The sequence below is a fragment of the Suncus etruscus genome, chromosome 3 (assembly GCF_024139225.1).
Source record: "Suncus etruscus isolate mSunEtr1 chromosome 3, mSunEtr1.pri.cur, whole genome shotgun sequence".
Taxonomy (NCBI): Eukaryota; Metazoa; Chordata; class Mammalia; order Eulipotyphla; family Soricidae; genus Suncus; species Suncus etruscus.
In genome coordinates this window covers 88,436,965-88,449,905 of record NC_064850.1, presented here as the reverse complement: position 1 = coordinate 88,449,905, position 12,941 = coordinate 88,436,965, and the positions used below count along the sequence as shown (strand labels likewise).

Genomic DNA, 12,941 nt, shown 5'->3' with positions numbered 1-12,941 from the left:
ACTTTATTCAGAAAACATTAGTCAGTACAATATGCACTACAATTCACTCACATTCAATTCACTTCAATTCACTTACATCACACACTTGGGATAAATAATTTCACAATAAATTAGGGAGGAGCCTAACCTTTCCCTCCACAAGATCATTCATAGTTCATCCATATACATAGTTCATCATTAATATGACAATAAACTGGTACCAGCCAGTAGGACTTACAGATAAAGAATAAAATCTATTTAAGGTTTTTTCTTATAGTATTCAGTCCCAGAAGTTATAAATCAGCAGAACTTTTCTCAAAAAATGAAAGCCCTTAATAGCATAAAAAGTGGGCTTTCCATTCATCCTACCCTATTAAAATTAAATATGAGAAAGACCACTGAAAATCTTTCAGGGACTCTTCATCCCAAGGCAATTAAGACTCTTATTGCTCAACAGTAGATGTTTCTTGATGGTTCTTGTGAATCCAGGCTAGAAGGACATCAAGTTCTCCCAGAGATTTAATAGCAGCTGATGGGACCTCCAACTGAAACAAATAAAATTATATAAGAATCTCCATTTCTAATCTGAATAATTTTATAACACTTTCTACATGTTCTAGAGGGGAGCATTAAATATATTTGTAATTAGTTCCTTCAATTAATTATGTACATTACTATATTTGTGATATTAATTTAATATATTTACATACATCCACCTGAAAATAATTGTTCTTTTCTCACTATATAGAATTTTTTTGGTGTTTTGGGCCACACCCATTTGATGCTCAGGGGTTACTCCAGGCTAAGCACTCAGAAATTGCCCCTGGGTTGGGGGGACCATATGAGACACCGGGGGATTGAACCTCGGTCCTTCCGTGGCTAGTGCTTCCAAGGCAGACACCTTACCTCTAGCGCCACCTTTGGCCTCTCTATATAGAATATTAGTGGTGTTACCTACACCTGGTTTGTAACATGCTTTGTTACTCCAGCTTAGATTTCCATAGGAATCATTGATCATCATTAGTACCAAACTAATTAGTACCAATCTACTACCTTTTAGGTCTAACATGTGATAGTATAATAAAATGGTGGAAATTTGATAAAGAGTTCAAGAAATTAATACATGAGGTAAGACACACATCTTTGTAGATACATAACATTCTCTAAATGCATGCTGGGTGAAGACAAAGAATTTGAGTTGAGATGAGGCTAAAGGGTTGACACAGTCAGGCTTATTCTTTCTGTCACCTATAACTTAGCCCTTACCTCACTGTAGTTGTTGTGAATGGTTCTGGTTGCATTGATGATTTCTGGTCTACAGTGACACCGCCTCTGCTCCTGGTATGAAAAAGGCAACACCTATCAGAGGACCTTGCTACAATAGCTCATGTTTAGTGTAACCTCCCCATATGTAGATTGGCATTTTCTTTCTCACAAGTGAAACACAAGTTAGAAAACTCAGTTTGGAATAGCAGAGGAGGGCAAGATCTACTTACAGATTCATCCTTTATTTGATGAGTCCTTTGTTTTATATGAATTTACAGCCTGCCAGAGTGAAAGGATCAAGAATCTGTCTATCATCACTATGTAAATGTGGCATTTGGGGGGTTCTTAATATATTTATTAGATTAATTAAGTAATTGTTTAAATGAATCAAGTTAGTTCCTCTTTCTTCATTGATAAAAATTTCTAATAATTTTATCATGGGGAGTAGAGAGAGGTGAAATAACTTACCATAAAGTCACATAGAAAATGATTGGCACAGATTTCTCCAAAGTTTACATTGGACCAAAGTTTACATTGGTTTGTTTTGTTTTAGTATCTAATATTTGTTTTGATCATAACCACTACCTCAAGCATTGGCTAAACCTGGAAACAACCTACAGCTAATTGATATGGAGACTAGAGAGCCAGAAATAAAGAACTAGAGAAATGCTTAAGATGGGATCCTTGACAAGTCTCTACCATTGCTTAAGGTTTACTTTGACCTAAGTGGTCACTCCAGATAAATTGTTCATGAGAAAAAAACAGATCTGGTAAGGAATAAGCAGAAGGGAGGATCAGGGTAATATTCTCAATAATTCTTCCAGAAATTAATTTTCTTGAACTCCTGACTATGTTAAAAGTTCTACTAGGGTCAGCACGACCTTGGTATTCCCATGGAGAAAAAAGGAAAAGATATTAAAATCCTAGCATGATTACTCACACACTGTAGTAGAGTCTTGTGCAAGTAGAGGAAAGAGTTTGCAATGCTGCTGATTTTTCTCAGTATGTGGGGATTTAACTCCTGGTGATCCTTGAATACTCTGTCCACATAAAATGCCAGGAGGTTCTTGGTCATGCAGCACACATCTGAGGGCTACAGATACAAATTAGAGTAAGTCTCAGATATCTCTTCTCTTACCGTCTTAGAAATCAGTCTATTTGAGTAGAGGTAAAGGAAACAAAGAGCTACACATAAGTATTGAAAATGCAGACATCCTATCCCATTTCAATGTGTGACACTCCCATTAAGTTCTTTATAGTTGGTCCTCTTTTAAAACCTGTCAGGAAATCCAAAATCTGAGACACAGCTAAGACAAAAATCTATTAGTAAGTGAGAGCCCTAAAACAGCATTCCTCAGTGAAGATTCATAAGGCTTCCTCAGGACTCCCAGGATATTACAAAGGGTAACAAAATCATAAAATGAGGCAGTCACCATGTCTACTCTGGGCCAGCTCTAGAGACTCACTCTGTTCTTGAAAGAGATATAAACCAAGCCATAATTCATAAATATATTGTATTAGATATTAGATTCAATATTAAATATATTTTTATAAAAAAATAATGAATCCTCCTGCCACACAGCTGGAAGGTGGCAATCTTGGGAGGAAAGGAAAAGGCCACACCTCACACTTTGCCAAAGCTACTCCTGTCACATCCATCTTCCATAATCACCTCATGCCTAAGGCCCTGCTTTATCACTCCTCTATGGTTCTCTGCAGAGACAGTAATATGACCAAACTCCAGGTATGCTGGTATTAGGGTTCAGATCATCAGGACATGTTTGGAGTAAGTGTGGGTATCCTCTCCACCTTTTCATACTTCTGGGAGATCTGGCAGCCAAAAAACATGTCCTACTAAAGTCGCAGTATCAGTAATAGTGCTTTGAATTCCTGGACCACATGGCCACATTAACAGCTGCATGACAACTTCATTTTTTTAATACCATTATCCCCATAGGAACATACCATTTCAGATACCAGTGTGTAGCTGAAGTCACTTTTTTTCCCAGTAATATCTTTATTTAAACACATTTACAAACATGATTGTCCTTGGGTTTCAGTCATAAAAAAAAAAAAAAAAACCCACTTCACCAGTACAACCTTCCCACCAACAATTCCCCATCTCCTCCTCCCCTACCCCTGCCTGTATTCAAGACAGGCTTTCTATATCCCTCACTCAATGACATTGTCACGATAGTTTTCAGCATAGCTATTTCTCCAACTGCACTTATCACTCCTTGTGGTGAGCTTCACATCCTGAGCCGGTCCTTCCAGCCCGAATCTCTGGGAATTATTTCAATGTCTTTACTTTTTCTTAAAACTCATAGATGAGTGAGACTATTCGATGTCTATCTCTCCCCCTCTTGAAGTCACTTAATGTCCAGAAACAAATTAAATAACAGAATGAGGGGCCGGCGAGGTGGCACTAGAGGTAAGGTGTCTGCCTTACAAGCGCTAGCCAAGGAAAGGACCACGGTTCGATCCCCCGGCGTCCCATATGGTCCCCCCAAGCCAGGAGCAATTTCTGAGCGCGTAGCCAGGAGTAACCCCTGCCTGAGCATATAACGGGTGTGGCCCAAAAAACCAAAAATAAATAAATAAATAAATAAATAAATAAATAAATAAATAACAGAATGAACAACTAGCAATAAGAGCTATCAAAACCTTCTGCCAACAACTTAATGACTAAATTTGAGATACAATGATTTTCACAAATTTGCTTGTCACTATACATTTTTTTTCTTTCTTCTCTTTTCTTCCTTTTTCTTCCTATTTTTTTTTAAATAATTTTGTTCCCATTAAAATGGAGGTTATTGAGAACACTCTCAGTCCAAGAGTATTGTGAGGAGAAGGAAATAAATTGAGTGGACAAATAAAAAGATAAATAAGAGAGGCCGAAGAGATAGCATGAAGGTAAGGCATTTGCCTTGCATGAAGAATGATGGTGGTTCAAATCCCGGCATCCCATATGGTCCCCGAGCCAATTTCTGAGCATAGAGCCAGGAATAACCCCTGAGCACTGCTGGGTGTGACCCAAACCCCCGCCCCAAAATAAGATAAATAAGAAAAGACAGGGGAAAGGGGCTAAGAAGTCAGGTACAAAAAGGACAGAGCTAAATATCTAAGCTGTTATATATGAAAACATTTCCATAAGATTATTATCTTACTGACCCTATCCTAATCAATAATTTTGCCCAGCCTAGGGTGTCACCTGGCATTTTGCTCCCACCCTAGGGTGGTACCTGATTCTGGTGTATAAAAGCAAGAGTCTGTGGAAGGCAGGGGCTTTTTTTCGGAGACTGATTCTGGGGCTTTATGCTTCAGCCTTATCCACTGAATAAAGCTGATATCTTCTGAAACCTGAATGCCTGTTAACTTTCTACCCGCCGCCATCACCTCAGAACTGCCGGCTGAACAGGGTAGCAGACTTGTGGTCTGAGCTGGAGGAGAAAGACCTCATTCTCCATCCCTCCATCAGCCAGCCCAATCAAGGGCTGATTTGCAACACTAAGCCAGAGTTAACAACATAAAATCATGAGGCTCAAACTTTAACAACAGATTAAATTAAAATTAAAAACAGATCTGTTATGCTGGCAGTCTAGAATGGGTGGTGGTAGCATGGGATGCACTCTGGGTACATTGGTGGAGGGAGGTTGACACTAGTTGGTGGGGTTGTATGTCTAAAATCCAACTATGAATACTATGTAAATAAAAATGGTTTAAATTAGAAATTTTTAAATCATTTTGCTCTCTTTTCTGGAAGCAAATATGTTAAAGTCAATTATGTGATACATGTTATTTAAATTCAAGTAAATTTTAAAGATCATATAATGAGAAGTAATTGGAAACTAGGACACCATACAGTATATACAAGGAGGCCACAGACAGGAAGCAAGGTTGGGAGGGGACCATTTTTGGAAAACAGTTGAACACTACCCTAAAGCATATGGAATACAGAAAATTGGGAGAACGAAGACAGAGCAGATTTTTTAAGCCCAGAAATACTTTACGATAAAAATATAACAATTAAAGAAAAAGTAGACAAAAGCTGATACCTGAATATTCTTCAAAGTTTCTGATGTGGCCAAGATGGTAATATTCTGGAAAGTATCCTTAGCTTGCTATGGAGAAAAACAGGAATAAACAAATAAACACAAGCAATAAATATTTTATTGTCCTCCTGACACTGTACACAAAATATAAAGAAAAAAATTTGCTCTTCAAGGTAAGAAATAAGGTAAGGAACTCTACCCATTTGGTCCCGTCAGGTTCCATATCTTTTTCCCTAGTCTGTGAACCTTTCTCCCTGCACTCAGCCCCCAACAGACCACTGAAGTTCATGTCATCCGTGACCTAATTCATATCAAGAATGGTGAAAAGTGGATGGCTGCTAATGTGGCCACACAGTGCTTCATTCCTCTATATCTCAGAGGGGACATATATTTGACATCCTAACTCCAGTCACCTAGTCACACTGCAACACACATGAGTAGTGATGTTAGTAAAAAAAAAAAAAAAAAATTAAATTACAGATGTAATCGTGGCAGTTTCAATGATATCAAAAGTCTGGATTTTTTTCAGTAAGCAGAACTCTAAACAACTAGTTAGTAATAACAAATCTGGTTAAATTGCTTTAACAAGGAAAGCATGGACAGCTCCACAGCACTAGGAGTGGGAGCACAAACAGTGAATTAGAAAAAAACACAACAAGCACAAGGGGAAAGCAGGGCAGAACCCCACAACATTTAATAATTGAAGACCCTAACCTTGAAGACTCAACCAGTAGTAACAATCAGTACTATTCATAATCCTTCAGATAATAAATTTAGAGAGGAAAGGTTGAGGATGTTCAATGAGTTCAAGAAAACAGTAGTACAGCCAACCAATAAAACACAAGAAAATATGAGAAAACTTGAATCAAAACTAACAAATTTGGTAGTTAAAATAAAAATTCAATTAAATATCTTAGTAACAGAGTTACAGGAGCTGAGGATAAAATTGGTGGACTCCATGGATGCCAATATGACAGTACAGCAGGTAAAGCATCTACTCAATCCTCAGCTTCCAATATGGCCTCCTGAGACCAACAGGAATGATTTCAGAGTGCATAGCCAGAGAAAGAAAACATTTGACAAGATCTAGAATTAATTCATGATAAAAAAAAAAAACTCAATAAAATTGGAGTTGAAGCACCTTCCTCAACATTGTCTAAGCCATTTACAACAAGCCTTCAGGAAACTTAATGGGGAAAATCTAAAAGACTTTTGTCTAAGGACCAGGCACATAAATAAAGGTACCTTTTCTCACTGCTACTATTCAATATTAATAGTATTCAATACTTCCATTAATATTCAATACTTTGAATATACAGTATTGAAAGACCTTGTTCATAGCAACTAGGTAAGAGATTATTAAGGGCATCCAAATAGATAAAGTCAAACTCTCACTATTTGTGTATCACAGGACAGTATACTTAATAAAGTCCCCAAAGACTCTACAAAAAAAATTCTCCTAGAAGAATTAGATTTACTCTACAGTAAAGTGGAAGGGCTACAAATCAATATGCATCCACAGTGATAGTACAGGGGTTGGGAAGAGTAGAGGGCTTGTCTTGCACATCAGCATCCCATGGAGTTCCTTGAGCCCACCAGTGGGACTTGTCCATAAAATCTGTGTGATGCTCTAGGGAGAATTATGCACTCAAGAAGTGACCTCTGAGTGGAAAGCCAGGAGTAAGCCCTGAGCAAATAATGAAATAAAAGGTAGAGAAATTTTAAAAATATATATATCATTGACAATTATACCTCAGAAAAAAGCAACTACCTGAGAGTTAGATTAACATAAAAAGTGAAAGTCTTATACAAAATACTAAAGGAAATAAAAGAAGGCATGTGGAATAGAATATTCCTGTTAATGGCCTGGGATATTGCCAAAATGGCTGTACACTCCAAAGTATTATACAGATTCAATGTAGTCCTTACAAGGAAACCCATGAAATTTTCAAAGAAATAGATCAAAAAATTCTAAAATTAATTTAAAAGAATACTCCACCCCAATAGCCAGAGTAATTCTAGGGGGAAAGATGTGAGATATCACTTACCCTAACTTCAAATTGTACTACAAAGCTATAGTAATTAAAATGGCATAATTTTGGAATCAGGACAGACCCTCAGATCAATGTAATATAATTAAATAATCCAGAGACTAAATCTCAGGTGTACAGTTAAATATGATAAAGGAGCAAAAAAGGTATAAAGTAATGGGGCCAGAGAGATAGCATGGAGGTAAGGTGTTTGCCTTGCATGCAGAAGGATGGTGGTTAGAACCCCGGCATCCCATATGGTTCCCTGAGCCTGCCAGGAGCAATTTCTGAGCATAGAACCAGTAGTAACCCCTGAGCACTGCCAGGTGTGACCCAAAAACAAACAAAAAAATCAAAATCAAAAATTTAAAAAAAGGTATAAAGTAGAGCAAGGAAAGACTCTTCAACACCTATATTCATTGCAGCACTATTTACCATAGCAAGACTCTGGAAACAGCCAAGATACCCTTCAACAGATGAATGGCTAAAGAAACTGTGATACATATACACAATGGAATATTATGCAGCTGTCAGGAGAGATGAAGTCATGAAATTTTCCTATACATGGATGTACATGGAATTTATATGCTGATGAAATAAGTCAAAGAGAGAGAGAGAAAGATGCGAATGGTCTCACTCATCTATGGGTTTTAAGAAAAATGAAAGACATTCTTGCAATAATAACTTTCAGACACAAAAAGAGACAGAGCTGGAAGTTAACAGCTCACCTCAGTGAAGCTCACCACAAACAGGATGAGTTTAGTTAGAGAAATAACTACATTTTGAACTATCCTAATAATGAGAAGTTACGAGGAAATAAAAAGGCCTGTCTAGCGTACTGCGGGCGGTGGTTGGTGGAGAGGGAGATTGGGACATTGGTTATGGGACATGTTGCACTGGTGATGGGTGGTGTTCTTACATGACTGAAACCCCAACACAATCATGTATGTAATAAAGTTTTTAAATAAAAAAATTAAAAAAATAAAGAAAGACTCTTCAATAAGTGGGGTTGGGTAAAGACTGGTCTGTTTATAAGCATAAAAGCAATTCAATCTTCTTCTAGAACCATCACAAAAGTTAAAGCAAAATGAATTGAAGACCTTAATACCAAACCAAAATCCATGTTACATTGAGGAAAACCTAAGCAGAAGGTCTACATGAATGAAGTTAGAGGCATCTTTTAAAGTGTCAAGGAAGTGGATGCAAAGGTAAACAAATAGGAGTATGTAAATTGAGAAGATTCTCACCTCAAAGAAAGTGGTGAACAAATTACAAAGACACTTGCACACTGGAGAAAATATTTGCCTACTACTCATTTGATAAAAGATTACTATCCAAGACATATACAACACTGGCAGAACTTTACAAGAACCAAACATCCAATCATTCAAAAAATAAGAAGAGATGAACAAAAACTTCCTTCTTCAAAGACAAATGAATGGCTTACAGGCATATGAAAAAAATGCTCTTCATCACTAATTAACAGGGATATGCAAATCAAAACAATATAAAATATCGTTATACAACAAAAGATTAGCAAACATGAAAAGACCATAAACAACTAATGTTGGCATGTTAGCAGGGGGGTGAGGAAAAGGGAATCCCATTCACTGCTGATGGGAAGGAAGATCCAGAAATTGTACTCTTTGTGATATACCCAAAGGGCACAAAACACAATCCAGAAAAGACAAATCACCCCTATATTCATTGCAGTACTATTCACAATAAGCAAAACCTAGAAACTATCCAAATGCTCAAGACAGGTAACTGGAAAAAGAAATTATGAAATATATACACAATAAAATACTACTCAGCCAGAAAAATACTGCACAGAAGTTTTGCAATATGCTGCTACCTTAAGGGATCTGGGAGGTAGAGAGACAGACCAGAATAATCTTGGAACATAAATAAAGACAGTGTAATGACAAATGGCAAAAAAAAAAAAAAAAGAAGAAGAAGAAGAAAAAAAAAACAGGTGAAATGGTCTTCAGTAGGAAAATTGCTACTAGAATTGCTACGTGTTGGAATTTTGTTTGCTTGAAATACAATCATCAATAACTTTGCAATTCCCAGTGAATCAATAAAAATTAAAATTTGTAAATAAAAATTTACACATACGTAAGGAAGTCACAGCCCCTTGCCCTTCACCCTAAAACCCATACTCACAATAGCCTTTTTGATTTCTTGAAAGCTCTCTTCTATATGATGCACATCCATGGAAACTAGACATCTCATAAGACTTCGGGCATGCACTAAACACAGGAAGGGTAATGCAACTGCACCCAGAAGCCAGAAGGAAGCACACTGTTTTTTCATGTCCTAGAGAAAGTGGTGAAAGTCAATAGCCAACAAGGGTAAAGAATCATGGAGGAGATTTTTGACTGAGTATCCTTTTGGACTTCACAAGATAAGGCAGACAGCAGCCAAGACCAGAGACCTCAGCCTTAGTATATTCATGGCTTGTGTTTCTTCTGGTTTTCTTGAATTAGTTGATTGTGATCTCTCTCCTCTCCATTCATACCCCATTCATTTATTCACATCCATTCCCAGAAAAAAAAATAATGCTTTTACAAGTTCCAAAGAGTACATTTATGTGGATAATACTATATTAATGCTCCAGAGTGACTGGGATGAAAAGCAGTTTCTAATAAAACAAGTAGGAAAAATACACAGCAGACAATATGATCTAGGAATTAAGCAAAATATCTGAAAAACCTATCAAATAATTTGGATGAAAAAAACAATAGCACATTTGACCTAAACTAGGCAACACTTCTTTTTAAAATGATAAACGGTCACTAAGGTGTCTCAGGTGCATTGATTTAACATTAAAAAAGAATAGAACTGATTATCCAAGCCAGAGTCAACAGCAATAAAATCCTGAGACCCAAACTTTAAAAAGTACCTATTATGCTGGCACACCAGGGCGAGGATGGGAGTGTCATGGGATGTACTCTAGAAACATTGGTGGAAGGAGGTTGACACTGGTGGTAGAATTGGTCCTGAAACTTTGTATGTCTGAAACCCAACTATAAAAACTTTTTAAATTATAATGGTTTACATTTTAAAAATAAATAAATAAATAAATAAACCCTCAATGTGTATTTTCCTAAGCCATTTGAGGTCAATTATAAAGATTTCTCCTTCTAAGGAAAATAAGAAAGTGAGTCATAAAATATCTCCTAATAACCAATCACAGAAAAGGGAAAGAAGGGGCTGGAATGGTGACGCTAGAGGTGAGGTGTCTGCCTTGCAAGCACTAGCCTAGGACAAACTGAGGTTCAATCCTCTGGTGTTCCACATGGTGTCGTCCCCCCCCCCACCAAGCCAGGAGCGATTTCTGAACACATAGCCAGGAGTAACCTCTGTGCGTCAAATAGGTGTGGTGAGAGGAAAGAAAAGAAAGGAAGAAAAGAAAGGAAGAAAGGAAGGAAAGAAGGAAGGAAGGAAGGAAGGAAGGAAGGGAAGGAAGGAAGGAAGGAAGGAAGGAAGGAAGGAAGGAAGGAAGAAGGAGGAAGGAAGGAAGGAAGGAAGGAAGGAAGGAAGGAAGGAAGGAAGGAAGGAAGGAAGGAAGGACGAGGAAGGAAGGAAGGAAAGAGAGAGAAGAAAGAAAGAAAGAAAGAAAGAAAGAAAGAAAGAAGAAAGAAAGAAAAAAGAAAGAAAGAAAGAAAGAAAGAAAGAAGAAAGAAAGAAAAGAAGAAAGAAAGAAAAGAAAGAAGAAGAAAAGAAAGAAAGAAAGAAAGAAAGAAAAGAAAGAAAGAAAGAAGAAAGAAAGAAGAAAGAAAGAAAGAAAGAAAGAAAGAAAAGAAAGAAAGAGAAAGAAAAGAAAGAAAGAAAAGAAAGAAGAAGAAAGAAAGAAAGAAAGAAAGAGAAAGAAAGAAAGAAAAGAAAGAAAGAAAGAAAGAAAGAAAGAAAGAAAGAAAGAAAGAAAGAAAAAGAAAGAAAGAAAGAAGAAAGAAAGAAAGAAAGAAAGAAAGAAAGAAAGAAGAAAAGAAAGAAAGAAGAAAGAAAGAAAGAAAGAAAGAAAGAAAGAAAAAGAAAGAAAGAAATAAGAGAGAAAGAAAGAAAAAGAAAGAAAGAAAGAAAGAAAAAGAAAAAAGAGAGGGAGAAAGAGAGAAAAAAGAGAAAAGAAGAAAGAAAGAAAAGAAAGAAAGAAGAAAGAGAAAGAAAGAAAGAAAGAAAGAAGAAAGAAAAGAAAGAAAAAGAAAGAAGAAAGAAAAGAAAGAAAAAGAAAGAAAGAAGAAAGAAAGAAAGAAGAAAGAAGAAGAAGAAAAGAAAGAAGAAAGAAAGAGAAAGAAGAAAGAGAAGAAAGAAAGAAAGAAAGAAGAAAGAAAGAAAGAAAGAAAGAAAGAAAGAAAGAAAGAAAGAAAGAAAGAAAGAAAGAAAGAAAAGAAAAAAGAAAGAAAGAAAGAAAGAAAGAAAGAAGAAAGAGAAAGAGAGAGAAAGAAGAGAGAGAGAAAGAAAGAAGAAAGAAGAAAGAAAGAAAGAAAGAAAGAAAAGAAAGAAAGAAAGAAAGAAAGAGAAAAAGAAAGAAAGAAAGAAAAAGAAAAGAAAGAAAGAAAGAAAAAGAAAGAAAGAAAGAAAAGAAAGAAGAGAAAGAAAGAAAGAAAGAAGAAAGAAAGAAAGAAAGAAAGAAAGAAGAAAGAGAAGAGAAGGAAGGAAGGAAGGAAGGAGGAAGGAAGGAAGGAAGGAAGGAAGGGAAGGAAGAAGGAAGGAAGGAAGGAAAGGAAGGAAGGAAGGAAGGAAGGAAGGAAGGAAGGAAGGAAGGAAGGAAGGAAAGGGAAAGAAGGTTGTCTGTAAAAGGCAAGTTAAAGGCTTCTAAGTCATCCACTGAATCAGTGGATAGAAGATATAAATTTGCGGCTAGTCTCCAGTGGGACTAACCCCCTGACATATTTACTAAGTCTTCTAATTCACCCTTCATGCTCTGTCTACCTCTTTTCAACACTTCAAATGATGTCATTTCTTATGTGCACACACCATATTCATTGCTGCACATATAGCTAAGAAATGGAACCAAGTTAGGTATCCAATGATGAACAGATTATGGATTATAATATGTGGTATAATATACAATGGAATATTATGCTATTGCAGAGACAATGAAATTATACAATTTGCTGCAACCTAGCTGGAGCTTGAAGATATGATATTGAATGAAGTAAGCCGGAAGAAGAAAGACAAACAGAATTATCTCACTTATCTATGGTATAAAGAACAACTGGACAAGGAAATGTAATGTCATAAAGGGGGATTCTTCTATCACCTTTGGCCCCAGAATTTATAAAGAAGGAGAGAAATCAAGTGGAAAGGAGATAAGAAAGTAAAATAATGGAGAAACAGGGGTTAGGGCTTCTGTTACACTGGTAATATGAGTCTGGTATAGCTCTACATCCAAAATACAGACTCAGCAACACTGAAAACATAAGATCTAAGCTGCAACTACCACTTTGTAATGTTCCTGTTAAGGTGAAGGCAGGATGAGGTATTGAGAGGGTAATGGAATATGAGAAAACTGATATGGGATTAATGTTGAAATATTATGTCTACACCACAACTATCAATAGCCTTGCAAAGAGATAGTACAGCAGGTAGGACACATATGTGGTCCTCT

At 36.5% G+C, this 12,941-nt stretch overlaps 1 protein-coding gene across 1 annotated transcript; it reads right to left on the bottom strand.

The window, feature by feature from the left end:
- Positions 1-373: 373 nt before the first annotated feature.
- On the bottom strand, positions 374-9,643 carry IL19 (interleukin 19). Its single transcript, XM_049770994.1, has 5 exons — positions 9,494-9,643; positions 5,301-5,366; positions 2,186-2,338; positions 1,246-1,338; positions 374-524 (listed from the first exon to the last, which is right to left on the bottom strand). The coding sequence occupies exons 1-5, from the start codon at positions 9,641-9,643 to the stop codon at positions 423-425; spliced, it is 564 nt and encodes a 187-aa protein (XP_049626951.1). The 3' UTR covers positions 374-422.
- Positions 9,644-12,941: the final 3,298 nt, after the last annotated feature.

Bases quoted from the DNA above. Each gene is read 5' to 3' on its own strand.
- IL19 (XM_049770994.1), bottom strand. From the start codon at position 9,643: ATGAAAAAACAGTGTGCTTCCTTCTGGCTTCTGGGTGCAGTTGCATTA. The intron at 5,367-9,493 runs GTGAGTATGGGT...TTTTCTCCATAG, and splicing joins AAGAAATCAAAAAGGCTATT to CAAGCTAAGGATACTTTCCA. The intron at 525-1,245 runs GTAAGGGCTAAG...TATTTGTTTCAG, and splicing joins TTCACAACAACTACAGTGAG to TTGGAGGTCCCATCAGCTGC.